General features: G+C 46.1%; 1 protein-coding gene across 1 annotated transcript in view; it reads right to left on the minus strand.

The window, feature by feature from the left end:
• Nucleotides 1–19,852, minus strand: part of NUAK1 (NUAK family kinase 1) — an 82,928-nt gene extending 63,076 nt beyond the window's left edge. Inside the window, exon 1 of the mRNA XM_036761588.1 lies at nucleotides 19,353–19,852. Within this exon, the coding sequence (XP_036617483.1) occupies nucleotides 19,353–19,688 (336 nt within the window). The 5' untranslated portion in view covers nucleotides 19,689–19,852. The remainder of the gene's footprint in view (nucleotides 1–19,352) is intronic.
• Nucleotides 19,853–20,554: the final 702 nt, after the last annotated feature.

The following is a 20,554-nucleotide window of genomic DNA, read 5'->3' on the forward strand; positions in this document are numbered from 1 at the left end:
TTGCTTTGTGTCCATGTGTCCTTCCTGTTTCTGGGCCCAAGCTTCCTTATCTGTAGAATGGGTGAGGGAGTTGGCCTTATAACCTCTAAGGTCCCTTCCAGCCTTGGCCATAAGACCCAGGGTGGTCATTCCCCCCTATCTGAACCTCAAAATAAATTAAAAGGAGTTGAACTAGATGACCCTTCAGTTCCCTTCTACATCTCCCAGTACGTGATCCTGTGACTAGGAAGTATATAAGGACACCGATTACATGGAATCTAAGGCTGATTTCTTTCAGCACTGCCATTTTATGAGGGTAGCCCACTTGATTTATAGCATTCAGGTTGGGCAAAGGTATGTGAATGCACCTGGGTGTGGAGACCAGCAACAACTAAGCCCCTGGCAAGAACTCAGCTTTTCATCCAGGCCCAAAACATCATAGACACAAAAGCTCTTCCAGTAGGGGCTGCTCCAAGTAGAAGCTCTGCCCTCTTCCACTGAGTGCAAAACCTCTCCCTGCTGTCTGTCCACCAAACAGAGGATCCAAGCTTAGTAAAGGTAGGATCTAGAAGGGACCTCAGGAATCGAGTCCTACAACAGACAAGGAAACTGAGGCCTGGAGGCAAAGTCACAGGATCACAGAATCACTGACCTACAGCAGGTTCTTAACCCACAGGCTTGTCAACTTGCTTTAAAAAAAAATTTGATAACAGTATTTCAAGAGTATTGGTTTCCTTCATAATCCAATGTATTTTATTTTATGCATTTAGAAGCATGATTCTGAGAAGTCATCCATAGGCTTCATTCCAAGTCACACCTCATCCCTCGACTTGGCACACTTTCCTTCAATTAAGAAACATTCGTTAAATGCCTACCATGTACCAGACACTGTTCTAGGCACCAAGGATACAAAGACAAGAATAAAACAGTCCCTGCTCTCAAGGAGATTCTATCCTACTGGGAGAAACAAGTATACATCTAAGGGAAGACAAAATATATTCAAACTAAACACAGGGTATTTTTTTTATGGGGAGTAGGGTGGGACACTACTGTCTTGGGGGATCTTCATGTAGAAGATGCCACTAGTTTGGAAGGAACTTAAGGGTACTAAGAAGAAGAGGTGAGGAGGCAGGACATTCCAGACAAGGGAGTCTGCTCATGAAAAGGCACTGAAAGAGGAGATGAAATCTCTTCAGAGTTTGGGCCACCAGGAAAATTGGTTCAGACAACATATTGTAGAAGCGTCCACTGAGCTGAGCTGAGAATAAGAACAACTGGAATGCCAGGAGAAATGAGAAGGACAACACTCCTTCTTGGGGTTGGCGCCGATTCAATGGCAATACTTCAAAAGAAGCATCCCCTAACAACAGCATTGTCATAGCCAGCAGCCACAGCCCAGAAAGCTGCCTTCTGATGTTGCCATACACCCAAATACCAATACTCCCCAGATGTTCTCTATGTAAAACACTTGGTTGGAAACACCCGGCCCTGCTTTCCAGAAAGCCATTACATTTGCTTAATGGTCTTGTACGGTTCAACTAAAGTATCCTGGAGCCGACATCTGAACACAAGCCCACTCCAATGTGTGCGCCCCATCTGAGGGAAAGATGAGAAGGCAAAAGAGAGAGCACTTTCCATGATTTATGCAGCTTTTATGATGGGGCGGTCCATCCACAGTAAGCCAGGCTGCAGACAATAGCCCAAAACGCTTTCAAGTGCATCTCGGGGCCCAGCCCGACACTAATCCTGGCTGATGTTGAAACATAAAGACCGGACACAGATGCCAAGTAGAGCTGGGGCCAAGATAAATACTTTCACCTGAACTCTCCAGATCATTAAGACAAAAAGGAGGCTTTACCGGGTTTGGAGCAGCTCGCTTATCTGGATAGAAGAAGGACGGGATCATGGGAAGCAGGGCTCTTAGGTTAAGATTTCTTAAGACTACCCATTATCGCGAATCCTTAATAAACTGTCTTTTTCTTTGGCTGAGAAGGCTTGAGTCAAACTCATTCAACAGGACTCGGGGTGTTGGTATGCTGGGGTCTTAAGCACCCCCAAAAACATATGGTTCCCCAAACTCATCATTTTCTTTAACCTCATCAGCCCAGACATAAGGTGATGGGGGCCTACCCCAGGATGGTGGCAGTGTCAGAAGACAGAAAGGCGCACAGGTGTAAGATGTTATTAAGGTAAAATTGACAGGCCTTGGCAACAGATTGGGTATAGGAGGGTAAGAAAAGCATTCTGAATGACCCCTAGGATGGTGGCACCCTCGTAGTAACAAGGATTGGGTCATCCCACTAAGCACCAGATGCCAAACCAACCTAAGGATCTATGTGAGCTCAGAGTGTAAATAGAAAGACAATCCTTCCAAATGCCTCAGGAAAACTGGTAGTTTATCCAAACAGCTGATACAATTAGGCCTCATTTTAAGACCAAAAGGAAATGAGATGGAATGGGGGAGGGGGGAGAAGGATACACAAGATTTTCCTCCATTGACTTTTAAATGCTACAGATGGATGATGAGTCAGCAAAGGAGATAGACAACAAGAAATAAGCCAGGTAGAGGGGACTCTTTTATATAAGACCCTGGGACCTCGCCCCCCCCCCCTTTATTACAATAGAAAGAGGCACCACCTGGCATATAGTAAGCATTTAACAAATACTTGCTGGATGGTTAAAGAGGTAAGGGTAATCAAAAATCATGTGGCATTTACCAACTGCCACCATGGAAATGAACAATGCAGTACCTTTCTCCACACTACCAGATGTCTCCCACCCCACCCCACTCCACTCAGTCTCCTGCTGAAAGAATTGAAATAACAGGATCAGATAATGGTGTTTTATTTTGGGTTGGTATTTTTATAGGCCATTAGTGAGTTTCCAACTGGTATGTAGCTCTTCCAAGCCTGAGGAAAAGGTGTGACTCCAAACTAAGCCCCAGTCCTGATCAGCATTCAGATGCACAGGAGTCTTCCCCATGCCCATCCTCTCCTAGATGCCCAGACCCCAGGAATGGGCCACCCCACTGAGTACCAGATGCCAAACCAACCTAAGAATCTATCTGAGCTCAGAACAGGAACACAAAGGCAACCCTTCCAAAGGCCACCAGAAAATTGGTAACTAATCCAAACAGCTCACCCAATCAGGTCTCATTCTGAGACCAAAAGGAAATGGGATGTAATTTCAGGGGGCTGGAGGGGAGAGGAAAAAGGAGAAGATGCACAATATTTGCTAGGATTTTCCTCCGTTGACTTTTAGATAGGAAAAAGGATTTAAGCAAATCTCAAAGGAGAGAGGATGGGAGTCTGAGTGGGTTCTTTTGGGTGAAGCACTTTCAGCCCCAGAATTACATAGGGATGTTCCATTTTAATTACTCAAGGAAGAGAGATAATATGCCTTTTAGAGTGCCTCCAGGCCATGCATTTAAATGACTACAGTCTTTTGGGATAATCAGTATGGTTTCCTCAACAATTGCTTCCATAATATAGGAATCAGCTCTAACAACTACAGAAGACTAGCAGGATAGGTCCAGTTATTCATATTCTAGTCAATAACCTCATCCAAAGGGAGACCCAGAATAATCATTTCATTATCTGAGACGAGTTAATGAAAGGATGCAATGAAAAAAATACCCCTTCTAAAGACAGAGGGCTTGAGTTGAGTCCTGCCTGTTACAGGTGGGGCCATGGCCAAACCATTGGTGCCCCTGGACTTAGAAGACTGGACTAGCCAACTAGAGGTTGGCCCTCTAAGACGCCTTCCAGGCTCTGTCTGTGATCCCAATTATCACTACTAACCAACTGTGTGACCTTGGCCAAGTCACTTAATGAATGAATCACACCTTGCCCCCATGTTCAGTACAGGAAAAATTAGGATTCTCATATAGAGCAAAGTTATTCCAATCATCACTTGCACAGCCTTTGGAATTTTAAGTTTAAACTGAATGTCAGGGAATCTTGAAATCCCCTGGGTCTGCTTGTCCAAAAAGCCTATGTTTTCTCAGGAGCACCCTGAGAAGCCAGCAGCACCGGCTGATGCTCAGCCCTGGCCAAATGCTGAGTGGCTGCAGCCTTCCAGTCCTCTGCCTTTCCGGATTTTTGCTGCTAGCTGCCCATCCACACACCCACGCAGCTCATTACTTCCTCTGACACAGCCACTTCACTCAGCTTGGGAAACTGGGGGCGATTAGCTAACTGGAGAGAAAAATGCAGCAAATGCATCATCAGTGAGCATTCTCTATCAGAGCACACAGACACACACACACAGGGAAGTCTGTGCCCTAAGTGTGCCAAATATGAAATGCTGATTTTTAGCCTCTTTCCCTCTGTGGTCACGCTGTTGCCCAAACTTGGTATTTTATCTCCCACCTCCATACTTTTGCACACACTGTCCCCTACACCTGAAATGCATTCCAGCTTTTAGAATCCCTGGTTTCCTTCAACTCTGGCTGAATTCATCTGCTACCTTCCCAAAAGAAGCCTTTCCTAAGAGTCCATACTTATCATTGCTCTTCCTTCTTCCCTAAAACTGAGGAGAAAAAAAAATCTTTACAGGTTTCTTTAATAAACATCCCAATTCTAAGACATATGAAGAAATGGTTTAAATTCATAAGAATAAGAGACATTTCCCAATGGAGAAATTGTTGAAGGATAGGAACAGACAATTTTCTAAGGAAGTGATCCATAGTCAAGTGAAAAAAGGTTCCAAATCATTAATAATTCTAGAAATGCACATTAAAGCAACTCTGAAGTTCCACCTTATGCCCATCAATCAGATTTGTAAAGGTGAGGAAACAAGGAAAATGACAAATGATGGAGAAGTTGTGGGAAAACATGTACATTATAGCAGCTCTTGTTGTGGTGAGAAAAAAATGGAAAGTAGGGGGCTATCCATCAATTGGAATGGCTAAATAAATTATCACAAACGAAAATAATGGAAGACTCTAAAGCTAAAAGAAATGAAGAAGGAAGGTAGTTTCAGAGAAACCTAGGAAGACTTGTATCAACTGATGCAAAGTGAAGTCAGGCAGAACTAGAAAAAATCATACTATTATAAATTATAAAAGGGAACAGTTTTGAAAAACTTAAGAGCTCTGACCAATAAATGATCGACCGTGATTCCAAAGCACTGATAAAAAAAAAAGAGCACTGCCCACCTCATGGTGGAGAGATGACGAACTAGTATACAGAATAAGAAATATATTTTTAGATTTGACCAATATGGAATGACATTTTGCTTGTCTCTGCTTGTATGATAGGGCAACTCTTTTCTTTTTTCTTCCTTCCTTTCTTCTTCTCTTTCTTTTCCAGAAAGTGAAAAGAGGTAGGAGAAAGAAAAATATGAAATGTTTGACAACTTAAAAAGTAAAAGAATAAAATGTTTTTAAAAGAAAACAGGCAGGAGCACACTGTTGGCAGAGCTGTGACTTGATCCAGTCCCTCTGGAAAGCAATTTGGAGCTATGCATCCAGAATTACTATAATTACTATTTAATGTTTTCATTTTTAAAAAGCTGCAACCATCTAAAAAGCAAATTAATTTCATACTCTTTAGTTCATCATGAAAAAGTTCCACTTTGAACTTGTATATAAATATAAAATATAAATAAATATAAAATAAAATATAAAAATGTAAATAAATATAAAATAAAATATAAAATATAAATAAATATAAAAGGATAAGATGGTGGGATGTCAAAAAGCATTTATTAAGTGTCTAGTATATGCCAGGCACTATGCCTGTTAGAAAGAAGGGTCACAAATGGCTCCTGTTCTCAATGTCAGCTGGGTTAGAGTGACGTCCAAGGGACTCAGAATCCAGCAGAATCTCAGAGCTGAAAGGGACCTCTGGGGCAGATTCATGCAACAGGCAGCCATCAGAGGATTAGCTGTCTCTTTAGTAAAGAATGAAAAATTCCATGCACTCAAATTGGAAAAGCTCACCCCACCTCCAATACCTACCAAAATGGCTCCTTCTGTAACCTGAGGTTGGGACAATGGAGGGATCTGGGAGTTGGGTATAATACCAACCCCCTAGTCCAGCACTGAAAACCCTCCACAATCTGGGTTCTAATAATGAACTTCCCACTCTTGTTGCAATAATATTCTCCCTCATTGAGCCTTTTGAATGCAGAATGGGCCTTAGGTCCAGGAAGCTCTGGGTTTGAGTCCTTCCCTTGACATATGCTAGCTTGGGATAAATGTCCCTCTCTGTGTCCCCAGACAACTATAAGTCAGAGAAGATGATGGCCAGGTTTCCCCAACCAGAGAGTTTAGCCATGTATAGCAAAAAAAAAAAAAAAAAATCACAGGTTAATGCCTAACCCTATCCCTACTCTCCCTCCAACATCTTACAATACAGTCATCTCCCACCTCCATGCCTTTCTATAGGCTCACCCTCAGACCTGGAATGCTCTCCCTTCCTCACCTCTGTCTCTCTGAATCCCTAAATTTTAATCAAAACAAATCCCAAGTATCACTTCTTCCAGGCCTTCCATGATTCCTGGCAGTTGTGAGTATTTTCTTTCTCTTCGAATTCCTCTGTACAGCCTTGACATATACACTCCATCCCCTCAGCAGAATGGAAGTCCTTTGGGGCCAGGGACTCTTTTTCTATCTAGCATGGTCCCTGCCCCATAGCAAGTGCTTAAGAAATAATTGTGGAATCCATTCATTGAACTGAACACTAGGAACAAAGCCTTGTACTTCAACAGAACTGGTCCTTCTTCCCCCTGACAATTACCCACCCCACTCCCTTCCACCTATCTGCCAGGGATTGGGTCTGAGGACCATGTGACTTGGAATTTGGATCATAGGCTAATAATAGATTTGGGGCTGGAAAGATCTCAGGGGCCATCTGGCACAACTCCCTAATTTTTACAAACGGGTAAACTGAGGTACAGGGGAGACTTGGAACTAGAGGACAGTAGATCTAGCACTAGAAGGGAACTCAGAGGCCAACCAGCCCAACCCTCTCATTTTACAGATGGGGAAACTGAGGCATTTGGCTAGAGAAAATAGGTAGTAATTTTCAGACAAGATCTGAACTTAGCCAGATGTCACCAGAGTCAGTCCTCTTGCCTCTGTACCAAACCTTGTGAGTTTTTTGTATCTCACACTTCCATCTGTTACACAGATACACACTGGCCATTCTCAGGAGAGGGGCTGGAATCTTCAGGGGGTTGGGAGGAGAGGGGAGGGAGTCTTAAGGATACTATGGAGCTCCAAAAGCGATCTGCTGGTGGGGGTGGCCATTGGCTGTGAGACATATGGACAAGATGAGAGTTGCCTTCCACCCTCCCTCCTTAGAGAGCTGTCCTTGTACTTCAAGGGAGACAGCACTGGAAGCAGCTGTCTGGCAGTGGTGGCAGGGATGCTGCTGAGGAATGGGGGATGGGAGGGAGGGACTAATAGGAGTGTTTGGGGGAAGGGGGGCTCTCATTCCTTAACCATTATTAGAGCCTACCCTGAACTCTCCCACCCTGGATCTCCTAAAGCCTCATCACATTCAGCAAGGAATTCTCCACCCTCCTCCAGGGCTCTCAAAATGGCTTTATGAGGATGTGGGGTCTCCTCTCTCCAACTAGATTATAAGGACCTGGAGGGCAGGGGCCATCTCTTAGGGAGCTCTAGAAGTACTAAACACAAAATAAATCACTCATTAAAGGCACGTCCCTTAATTTCCTCATCAATAAAATGAGGGAGTGGTCTGTTGTTGTTTGGTCATGTCCGACTCTTCGTGACCCCATTTGGGGTTTTCTTAGCAAAGATACTAGAGTGGTTTGCCATTTCCTTCTCCAGCTCATTTTACAGATGGGGAAACTGAGACAAACAGGGTGAAGTGACTCGTCCAAGGTCACACAACTAGTCACAAATAAAGCTGAGGCTGGATTTGAACTCAGGAAGATAAGTCTTATGTCTCTGTCCACTGTGCCACCTAGCTCAAGCCCCTCCCACATCTGACATTCTACAAGGTCTTCTGGATCTAAATCTAGCACACTTTCCAACTCCATATGCAGTCTGAGGACCTAAGTCAAATACTGTCCTGGCTACTTAAAGCTTCATGATCTGGAACATGATTTGGACTAACCTCCCTGAGACCACGATCACAGCAGACTGTTGGACGAGATCACCGTTCAGGGACCTTGCACTTGTAAATCTATAATCCAATGATATTATATATTATAGAACATAATACAGAAATATATAATATACTATATAAATATATAATACAAATATAATATGAAATATGTAGATATGCTATGTAAGTCTATTATATAAAATAGAAACTACCATAGATAAATCATATATAAAAAATAGCTGTTCCTTATTTAATAACATCTTCAAGATTTAAAATGAAATTTACCTATATCCCTCATCTGATCCTCACAGAAGTCCTTCGAGGACAAGTGCTAACATCTCCCAGAAGCTCAGACACCCACCCAGGGTCACCCAGGCAGTAACTGTCAGAGGGAGGATTTGAGCCCAGGTGTCTCTTCTTGCAGGATGGCTAGGTGGCGCCACAGCACATGAAGTGCCATGCGTAGAGTCAGGAGGATTCATCTCCCCGAGTTCAAATCTGGCCTCCGACACTTTCTAGCTAGATGATCCTGGGTCAATCACTTATCCCTGTTTGCCTCAGTTTCCTCATGTGTAAAATGAGCTGGAGAAGGAAATGGCAAACCACTCCAGTATCTTTGCCAAAAAAACCCCAAATGGGGTCACAAAAGTTCAGACACGACTGAAACAACTGGACAACAGTAACAAATCTCCTATTGTACATGCATGCATACTATAAGCAACATGAAAATGAAAGCTCTTTTTCTGCTTCAAAAAGACTATTGAAGAGGATGACTAAAAGCTTCAACAACACCCCCCCACACACACACCAAGCCTAGCTTTTACATTCAGTTAAAGGTTCCTGCAGGGTTCTACATGAATTAAACATCTGGTGTCCCTGGTAAATTGCCAGGATACTTTACCAATATGGCCAGACTCTATTCACGGGTGGTGCGTCATCTGGCCCAGCCCCTTAGCATTCAATGGCCCAGGATCTCCCAATTCATACAATGTTCCCTGTTGTCTGAGTCGGCTGACGATAAATCTGTTCTGTTTCAGAGCAGATACTTAACAAATCATAGCTCCCACGTGCTTCCAGACTTTCATGTGGGCAGAAGAAATGAAGGTCACCGTGTCTGCCGGCGAGGGCCTCAGAGGACAGGAAACAACCACAGGAAACAAAAGCTACCGAAGGAAGGTCTGCCTGATCTTGTCTTTCTAAATGCCGGGGCCATCGAATGTAAAGGCTGGAGATGAGCAAAGGAGAGGGCAGGCCGTAGAGTGGCCTGCCCGCCTTCGCAGACTTTACCTTGTATCCAGCCAGGTTTCCCATACCTGGCTTAGTTCTTCAACCATATTTAATTCAATGCAATTCCACAAGTATTCGTTAAAACACCTACTATGAGCCAGGCACCGTACTAAGCTCTGGATATACAGAGACAAAAATTTTAAAAAACAAAACTCCCTGCCTTCAAAGGGCTTATGGTCTACTACGGCTTACTCACTCATGACATCTCCACTACTACTGGAATGAAATCTTCTCCATCTCCACCTCTGTGAATCCCTTGATTCTTTCAAAACTCAGTTGATTTAATAGTAGTAGTAATAATACCAAATATTAATAATAATATTAAATGCTACTTAATATTAAATAATACTACTTAATATTTAATGTTAAGTAGCATTTAATATTATTACTACTTAATTAAGTAGCATTTAATATTAATAACAACCTAACAAAAGTGTTAAAAGTCGGCTTTGAACCCAGGCCTGATTACATGACATGAGCTACAACACAGCTGAAAGCCAGTCATTCTGCAGCAGCTAGCATTTACGTGGTGCTTTAAAGTTTGCAAACCTTTGATTCTCCAAACAGCCCTGTGACATAGGTGCTATTATCATTCTCACTCTACAGAGGAAGAAGCTGAGACTGATCAAGGCTAAGTGACTCGACCAGGGTCACGCAGCTTGTAAAGAGTCTGGAGCAACATTTTAATCCTGGTCTTCCCAACTCAGTCCAGTGTTCTATCCGCTAAGCCACCTACATGCCTTGCCAGTCTTACATCCCCATCCATGGCCAGTACTCTCCCCAAAAAATTAGTTTGCATTTTTTCTGGTATATATTGTGTATGCAGTCATACACATGCATTTTGTCCTCCCCAGTGGAATCAATGTTCCTTGACCATAGGGATGTTTGTTTTCATCTTGTTTCTCCAGAGTCTAACAGAGTATACAGTAGGTGTTTAACAAATGCTTGCTGCTTGTATCAGGAATCCAGTAAGTACTTAATAAATCCTTATTTCTTTCCTTCCTTGATCATATTTTTGGAGCTGCGAAGGGCCTTAAAGGTCATCTAGTCCAACCCATTCATTTTACACATAGGGAAATTAAGGTCAACGCTCTGTGCCTCAGTTTCCTCATCTGCAAAATGAGTGAGTTGGACTAGAAGATATAGAGTCAAATCAAAGCTCAGAGCTTTATTCAGGGGAAGTAAAACTTCTGATTTGAACCCAAGTCCTCTAACTCCACATCCATTACTACAGACATTATTCTATGAGATTTCAGGAAGACCTGAATTCAAGTCTGAATATTCAAGTCTTTGATACAGTATCACCTGCAGGGCCTTGGCCAAGCTGGGTGAAAAAGTACCTGGGTGGGCTCCATGTGACCTCAGCCCAGGAGCTTAGCTTCCACCGGGCCTCAGTTTACATCTCTTTGACATGAGAAGGGCTGGATTACATGACCTGGGATGTCCCTTCCAGCTTGTTCCTATGAGGTCACTGAATTTCTCAGCACCACGAGGCACCTGAGACTCTCTGCGACAGTGCAGGTAGGAATCTGCCTTTGTGGATGGAGTTTCCATTAAGGGAGTTCCTACAAGGATGAAATCCCGGGTAACTACGAGGATACCAAGGCCCAAGAGGGTTCAGTGTTCCAGGTAGCCCAGAGGCAAAGGAGAACCAGGATTCAGACTCCAAGTCTCTGTACTGGTTGTAGTTCTACATTTGGTGAAATGTATCACCAGGAACCCAAAGGTTCAAGTAAATAATCCTTTTACTAAAAATATATTCTAGGGGCAGCTAGATGGTACAGTGGAAAGAGCACCAGCCATGGAATCAGGAGGACCTGAGTTCAAATCTGGCCCCAGACACTTGACACGTGTACTAGCTGTGTGACCCTGGGCAAGTCACTTAACCCCACTGCCTAGCCAAAAAACAAACAAAAAAAACCATATTCTAATACCCCCAGGTAAAGGCAGTGCAGAAAGATAAAAACCACTGGAAAGGAGGTTCCCTGGGATCTTAGGACCTTCCCACCACAGCCCTAAGAACTACTTTTGTGACTGCTCGAGGCCAAAGGACCCACGACTGGGCCCCAGATCATTTACCCAAGGATAAAGTGAACCCAAATGTTCCTGTCTATACCACAGCTTCCTGGCTCACTACAGTCTTGGCTGGTGTAACCCCCACAGGGCGGGTGGGTGTGGTGAGGCGTAACTCACACCTTCCCCAGTTCACCAACATCTTTACCAACAACACCCTCTCACTCCTGTGAGCCTCAATCTTCTCATCTGTAGAATGGGCACCAGAGCTTTCACAACTGCACAGCACGTAGCAGATCTCTATTTGGCTGGAATGCATAGTTCCAAGTACAAATGAATTAGATGCCAGTCCTACCCCCACTAGCTCTATCTCTCTTGCACAAATCACTTCCTTTCCCTGGCTTCAACTTCCTGGTCTGTTACTGGACACAGTCAGACGACAGAATGTCTGAGGTCCCTTCCAGCTGTTAAAAAAAACCAACATGCTGGTGGTTCTTAACCTTTATGGAAGGGCTGTCAATACTGATGGCAGCCAACCCTTTCCCCACTGGTTTCCAGAGACATCCTCACAGGACATTCCTCCAACAAATGGTCCAACTAACAAGTTAGCCTCCTAGATTTTTATTTTTCCAACCCAAGCTATGAATAACTTTTGGCTGGCGCTAGAAATACCCATTTTTGGTCAGAAGGCTGCCCTTGCCCAGCAAGTATCCAGGACTTCAAGCGACCAACCAACTTCAAGATGGCGGCACCAGGGATGCCCAGAGATAATCCTGGTTTATTCTGGCATCCTCACTGTGTTCCTGATGCCTCCCAGGGCAGGTGATGCAAGCTATCTCAAACAAGAGATAATGAGGTTCAGCCTGGAATCAGAACTTGGCCCTCGTTCACGATCCCATGATGCCCTCCGCCATGGAACGGACTTGCATGTGATACCACTGAGTTCCTACTCCAAGGTTACGGTAGGACAAATCAACGCTGAGGGCAGGTGCCCACATTGTGTCATCTGGATGGGCAACGGCCGACCCACTTTCAAAACAAAAGTTTTGTAACACACCCAAGGAAGCCAGAAATGCCCCAGGATCCACTGTGAGACCAAAGCTTCCTTTCACTGTTTCCTGTGATCTCACCCTACTAATTGCAAATGGGCATGTTCTTAATGATTTGATTATTTGCTGAAGTCCAAGGAAGAAAACTCCAATCCCACCTACTAACAGAGGCAACAGGGAAGAAGGGGGGGGGGGGGCGGTGTCTGATGGAGAGGCGATGGCCAGATTACAGTCCTGGCTCTGACACTTACTAGCTGAGCAGTAACCTTGCCTCTCTGAGGCTCAGTCTCCTTATCTGTAAAATGTGTGTGGTCATCCATTGGTCTTCTCCACTTCTCATAAGGACCTGAGGCTAATATAGTAAAGTCAGATCTGGAATTGAAATGAGACAGAGTAAGGGCAGCTAGGTGCCTCAGTGGATACAGAGCCAGGCCTGGAGTCAGGAAGACCTGAGTTCAAATCCAGCCTCAGATACTTACTAGGCAAGTCACTTAAGCTTCGTCTGCCTCGGTTTTGTCATCTGTAAAATGCAGATAGTAACAGCACCCACCACCCAGGGTTGTTGTGAGTATGGCATGCAGAAAGACCCTGGCAAGCTCTCTCTACACCAGCTAAATGCAGAAGAACATAAGCTCCCTGAGGGGAAGTATTGTTTTATTTTTTATTTTTTTTATTTATAACCCCTGGGCCTAGCACATAGTAGGCACTTAAGAATGGTTGCCGCATTAAAGTGATAATAGGATAATAATAATATTCCCCTAGAGTTCTTCACAGGGCTCTTTTGAGCAATTATGACGCTTGGGAGTCTGAAAAATTAGGGTTCCAAATCCCACGTTGGACACCGACCAAGCTGTGTGACCCTGGGTAAGTCACTTTTACCTTCCCTGTGCCTCAGTTTCTTCATCGGTAAATGGGGGGCAATCCTAGCACTTACTTCCCAAGGTTGTGAGAATCAAACAAGGGAACATTCATCAAGTACTTCGCAAGTTTTAAAATGCTCTACAAAATATTATTTATTGTCATCATCACTGTCCCTGGTCACCCAACTAGCTGAGACTGAAAAGAGGACTCGAACCCAGACCACCTGAGCCCACAAAATAGGGATAATAAGCAACTACCTCCCAGGGCTGTGTTGCGAAACCCAAATGAGATCATGTTTGCAAAAGGCTTTGCCCTTGGGGCAGCTAGGTGGTACAGTGGGTACCAGCCCTGGAGTCAGGAGGACCTGAGTTCAAATCCAGCCTCAGACACTTGACACATGTACTAGCTGTGTGACTTTGGGCAAGTCATTTAACCCCCAATTGCCCTGCCCAAAAAAAAAAGGCAAACAAAAAAAAAGGCTTTGCCCTTTCTAAAGTATCCAGAAATATCAGCTATTATTAACCTTTAAACCACTGTAGAAATGTGACCCGTAATCAGTGGCTTGCCTCCAAACTGTCAGTTTGACACACAAAACAAGGTGAAAAATCCACCCAGAAAGAGCCAAAATTACCTAGCAATAGCTGGCATTTGTAGAATGCATTAGGATTTGTGAATCCTTTGACAAATATTATTTAATACCCATAATCCTTGGAGGTAAGAGCTGTTATTATCTCCACTTTATAGGTAGAAAACTGAGGCAGACAGAAATGTCCATGTCTGAGGCTGGATTTGAACTCAGGTCTTCTCGACCCCAGGCCCAGATAGCTGTTATCCACTGTCCTAAGTGGTTTGTCCTTGCTTACATAATCTGGTAACTATTTTTTCTCCTTCCTTTTTTAATTCACCAGTGAATGAATGGAAAGAGTTATCACCAGCACTAGATGTATGTATGTGTGTGTGTGTGTATGTGTGTATACACTTGTATGTGCATATATACATAAATGTGTGTGTGTATGTCTATATACACACATATATACTTAGGAATGGAAGGAAGGATACTGTACCCTGTATCATCCTACTTTGCACAGAACCCAAGAGGTAGAAAAGACTTTAGGGAACCCTTCCAGCCCATTTTACAGATGAAAACACCAAGACCCAAAGAAGGAAGTGACTGGCCCAAGGTCACACAGACGGTAAATGGCCAAGCTCAGAAGAGAATTCAGATCTGTTGACACTGCTCCCACACCAGATAATAAATGTTTTTAAAACACCAACACATCACTTCGCTAAGCCCTGGGGAAGACACAGAAATTTGAAGAAGATATAGTCCTCACTTTCATGGACTAATTTACAGTCTTAATGGGAATAAAGCCCATATGAAGATAACCTATGATCTCCTCAGGGTTGGAAACCACACCCCACCCCCAACCCCCAGGAGTTTCCCCCATCAGGGCAAAGAGGAATCTTCTGGATTCAGAAAGTCGGGGGGATTAAGAGGTTGCACGATTTCTACAACTAGAGGTAAGATATAAAACTCAGATCTCCCCAGCCAAGGCTCATTCTCCATCTCCTGCAGGATAGACAATATAGCCTGATAAGTACATTAGAAAAGGGAAAATAAAATTCACTGATAGCAGGGAGTTGTTTGTATTCTTAGTACCTGGCACATGGTAAGTAGTAGGTGCTTAATAATTGCACGTTTAAATGAGTTGGATTGTAGAGGGAAGGTGACAGGAGATCAAGGAGGGCTACCTTTGGCTTTGGGTAAAGACATTACCAGATGGACTCTTCAAACCCAAGGTATACTGGAAAGAGTCCATCTCTGTGCAAGAGGACCCGGATTCAAATTCCAGTTGCTTTCTTCTCGGTGATGTTAGGCTTGTCATAGAATGTCCCTAGGGCTCACCTGTAAAGTGAGGTGGTTGTATTAAATAGCCCCTGAAGTTCCACTTCTATGATCACAGCCCCAGGCAACTAACCCTAGAACATTCGAAGTTGTTGGGCAGTGGCTTTTCAGCATTGACCATAGGGGTTTCCTCCATATGGGGATTTACAGATAGATAGACAGACAGACAGATAGATAGAGACACACAGACAGATAGAGACATACAGATAGATAGACAGACAGACAGACAGACAGACAGATAGATAGATAGATGATAGATCTATGAAGAAAAGAGAAGGGTGGGACTGGATTGGAATAGATGACTTCTGAGATGCCTTCCCACCCTGAATGGAAAAGCCTATGAAACATTAATGAAGGGAGTCATTGAAGGGGACCTCCCACTCCTCTTTACTTGGGTGCTGCCTTCAGAGAAACTCACATCATCATCCCCCTGGCAATAGTGAGACCCAAGACCTGACTTCCAATCCCATCATGGTGGAAGGAGGAAACACCACTAATAATGGATAGTATCTCGGCTCTGCTCTTCCAAAGAGGTTGTAAATCAAAAAGCAGGAGACCAAATTCAGAAACCCACTGGCTCCCAGAATAGACACACACCATCCTGGGAATTCCTCCCAATTCCACTACAAATCTGTTTCTGCTTGACCTGTCGGTTCAAGATTTGTATCATTAATAGCTGCTTCTGGCTAATTCTACTCTAATTTGCACTGTATGGAGACACAACCCTCCACTCAGACTAAATAAGGAAAAGGGAAAACCTGATATAGAAATTCAGCAGCCCAGGTTAGGAGGGCTGCCTCCCTACTCCAGCAGCAGACTGAACTCTGTCACCAATGGCAGCTGGGTATATCGGAGAGAGGGCTGGATCTGCATTCAGAAGGTCTGGATTCAAATTGCACCTCATCCATTAGGTGGCTGTGGGACTCTGGACAAGGCACGACCTCTCAGAGCCTCATCATCCCTAAAATAGGAATGATAATGCTTGAGCCTACACAGAAAAGAAGCTGGGTTCAAGCCCCAGCTCAGACGCAGACTGACTAGACAAGTCTGGGCAAGGTAAGTCATTTCTCAAGCCCCAGGCAACTAACCCTAGAACATTCAAAGTTGCAGAACAGTGGCTATTCAGCTTTGACTATAGGGGTTCCTCCATTTTACATTTCGAGGATTTCCAGATAGATAGATAGATAGATAGATAGATAGATAGATGGAGGAATGAATGAATAAATATAAATAAATTAATAAAAGAATAAATAGATGAATAAATATGCATATAAATGAATGAATAAAAGAATATATAGATAAATAAATGAATGAATATACATGTAAATAAATAAATGAATGAATGAATAAAAGAAGAGCTAGATGGGTTGTTGTTTGTCCTTCATTCTTTCAAAGAAGACTATGATATCACAAGTATGGACCAACCTATGAGAAATAAAAAAAAAAATCATACTACCTCTCCGCTGATCAGGAAGTTCTAAGGAATAACAATAAAGATGTTTTTGTGGTTGGAGGAGGCCAGATTTGTGATTTTCACAGAGTATTTCCAGTGTGAAAATTCCCTCCACTGATGTACATCACAGAGCCTTGTCCATGGTTACACAGCCATTATGTAGCCATCAAAGGATTCAAACCCATGTTCTCCTGACTGCAAATCCAGAACTCTCTAGCCACCATGCCAGAGGGGCGGTATGGCTCAGTGGACAGAGTTCAGCAAAGTACCATGGGGGAGGGGGAGGGAAGGGGGCACTGATTTGTTAAGAGTATCTGGGTTCAAATCTTACCTCAGACACTAGCTGATTTGACAAGTCACATTAATCTCTATATGCCTCAGTTTCCCCATCTGGAAAATCATATAATAATAGTACCTCCCTTCCATGCCTGTTCAGAGGCTCAAATGACATTTAAATGCTTTTGTCAAACAATCCACTACAGAAATGCCAGCCATCATATGCCTCTCTGCCCAGTAAAGCACTTTACAAATTGAAGGCACTAAATAAATTTGAGTGATTATTATCCAGGAGTATACAAGGATCCCCAACTTGGGCTGCAGAGTGACCTTGGCACCAGGGTACCTGACCAGCTCCAAGCAGAGGGAGGCCAACCCCGTTCTCAGTGCACCCCCTGCTGGCGAAAGCACGAAAATACTGCGCTTCTCTATAAAGACAACAGAAATGAAGCTTGCTGTCCATTGAGGAAGCCCCCTTTCACTCTGCCCTCCTCCAGGAGGAATAATGACCAGGAGGAAATTTACCATTAACTTTCAACTAGAGACAAAAATCCCCAGAGTGAAAAAGCTGCTAGTCTTAAGTACCTGAGCACCGCCACCCATCCACCCAGGCCATTCCCCACCCCCCTCCCAAGGGCAGATCTCCAACCCTAGCCAAATCTAGCTACCTTCACTGCCCAGTTTGCCAGCTACAACTCAGAATCTGTCCAGTTTTTTTTTCAGGATCTCCTGCAGCTGGAGGAGGGGGAAAGAGCCAGGCTTTTGCTTGTCTCAGAGGTAAGCTAAGATCATATCCACTCCAAGAAACCAATTCACGTTTTTCCAAGTCTGCATTCCCTCTTAAAGTCCTTCTGCTCTACTGAATGTCCTGTCCAGGACTAGTGTGGCACAGAACACACCCAGAATGCTCAGTCTGGGTGCCCTAAGCTGCTGCCCTAGCTGAATGCAACATTCAAGGGGCAGCTACTTCCCAAAAAGTAAGGAAGGCTCACCATCCTACTTTAAGGTGCCCCTGAGAGCAGCGAGCACCCCCACCACCACCCAGGATAGAACACAAGCCTAGTGAAAGATGAAGAAGGCATTTGTACAAATATTTCAGTCCTACCCCCTCCCTCCCCCAAAAAAGATCTTTTACCTGAAATACCAGATACTTAAAAGCATTTTAGTCTTGTACCACTATCCAGATGGTTACCTCATTTTTTCCATATCACTGTGGGTGTGCAGACTCAGGGAAAAAAAATCAACGATCCCACTTCATTGAACGATTTATTTTTCCTGTTTTCCTGTGGTCAGTGCAGAGATTAGAGCCCTCTTAGCACACACTCCCCACCCCCAACAACAACAACAATAACAAATTAAACCCCACTAGGCACCAGGTCACTCCATAAACACGTTCCTAACTAGTTTCTGGCTCTGATTTGCAAGCTATGAAAATGACTTTAATCTGCTTTAAAGATTCAGGGACTTTTCTGCCACATAAACATCTCCCTCCAGCTAACTGCCTGTCACTTTCCACAAAGACCAATGAGTATGTAGACAGAAATCAGCACTAAAATGACAGCATAGGGCTGGGGGTGAGGGGGGAGAATGAGAGAAACCCACCCAAAGCTCTTGCCCACTCTCAAGCATTAAAAAGCAATCAATAGTCAGTCTGGGCCAGATCACCCTGGGCATTGGAGCAAGGAGGGAGCCCGGTTTCAAAGGCAAGGAATCTGGAATACAGCCTCTGGCTGGTTACAAATGCAGAAAACCTGAGTTTCTCCTCACACACCCACCTATTCTCAAAGCAAGCTAAACCGTCAGTAGCCCCCTTCATGCAGGGTTCTTTTCTGTCCCTGCTAAGCTGGCTGAGACCAATACTCATTTCCAGCAGCTACACCAAGAGCCTGCCACCCGCCTCTTAGGAGCAATGCAGCCCCAGGGGCCAAGTGGGTGCGTGCACATACAGTGTATGGGTGGATGCTGGAACAGACGGTCCGCGTGTGCTCGCGTGCCTCCTGCTGCATTAGCTAGGGGAGGTGGAGGGGGGCGAGCCGTTTCTGACCTGAAGATGTGTGTGTCTGGAGAAGAGGCGTTAAGATATCACTGCGGATGGATCTGAATGGGAGTGCTTGAAGGAGAATACAAACGCACGACCCCCATCCCCAAGTGCACTCAAGTGTTCTGCAACGGGGGTCAATACCCGCGCCCCCTACCCACCCAAGTATGTGCAGACAAGATGTAACAAGTGTTTAGAGATGGATACTGGAACACGCCGGTTTCAGTGGTTGGCCAGGGACAGGAGGCTTGGGGAGGGGGCTCCCGGAGAAGTTCCTAAATATTGAGTCTCCCCCTTTCCCCCTACCCCCGCCAACACAAACAAACATACACACAAATACACAGAGACCCACGCCACCTCGGTCTCCAGCCCCCTCCAAGCAGGGGGGTCAAAGGGAGGCTGCCCTTACCACTCTCCCGGAGAACCTCTCCGTGGCCCTCTTGACTTTGCCGTAGGTGCCCTTGCCCAGGGTCTCTTGCAGCTCGTAACGGTGTTTGAGGTTGTGTTTGTGATGGTGTCGTTTCACACCATGCTGCTGCTGCTGCTGCTGCTGTTGCTGCTGCTGCTGCTTCCTCAGCTCCGGGGCCGCCCCGGACGCCAGGGTGCCCGAGCTGGCCACCGAGCCCGCTGGGGCTGAGGTCCCAGTGGCCGCCACGGCCGCTGCAGCCCCAGACCCCGGGTCCGAGGAACCGCAGCCCGGGGGCGGAGGGGGGCCGGCCAGCTGCGGAGGCGCAGCCCCCTCCATCAGCCAGAGCGGGAGGCGTGGGCTGGGCCGGGCTGGAGGGTCCCGGGGACTTCCCGGCCGGTCAGTCTCGGTCTTTTCCAGCGCCCCCAGCTCCGGCCCGAGCCGGGTCACTGACGGCTGCGGAGGCTGCGGACTGTGCTGTGGCCGCGGCCGCTGCTGCTGCTGCTCCTGCTGCTGCTGCAGCTGCTGCACATCTGGCGGAGCCCGCGCGCCCCGCCCCGGCCCGGCCCGCACCGGCCGCTCGCCCGCCCGCAGCCGAGGCTCGGCAGAGGTGGCGGCGGGGGCAGCCGAGCCGCTGGGGTTGGTGAAGGGGAGGGCGGAGGGAGGGAAGCAGGGGGAGGGCTGGCCGGCCGCCGCGCCCCCGACCCCTCCCGGCAGAGCTGGCGGGGCGGGGTGGGGCGGGGGAAGGGAGGGGACGGGGCGGGGGGCGGAGCAGCTCGCTGGCCCCGGCCCCCAGGACTGGCTGGGAGGAGTGGCCGGCGCGTCTGGGGCTTCCCCCGCCTCCCAGCCGGCGGCGGCGGCGGCTACCGCGGAGCCTGGCCCGAGACCCCCGGGATTTGGAGGAAGACGAGGAGGGGAGGGGGCTGCGTGTCTGAGCTCGCTCTTTGTGCAGCCGGGGAGGAGGAGGAGGGGGAAGAGGAGGCTGGAAACTGGGGGGAGGAGGAGGAGGAAGCAGCCCCCCAACACACACACACACCCCCAGGCCTAGGCGACAGCGGCAAGCCAGGCAGTACTGAAGCCACGGGAGCGCGGATCTCAAGCCCCCAGCTCCAGCTGCTCGCCCGGCTCTCCCCTTCTCTTCCTCCCCGCCCAGGCCTTCCCGGCCTCCTCTCGCTGCGGGTGGACGCAGCCCGGGAGGGCTGGGG

Source organism: Trichosurus vulpecula, chromosome 5 (assembly GCF_011100635.1).
Source record: "Trichosurus vulpecula isolate mTriVul1 chromosome 5, mTriVul1.pri, whole genome shotgun sequence".
NCBI lineage: Eukaryota > Metazoa > Chordata > Mammalia > Diprotodontia > Phalangeridae > Trichosurus > Trichosurus vulpecula.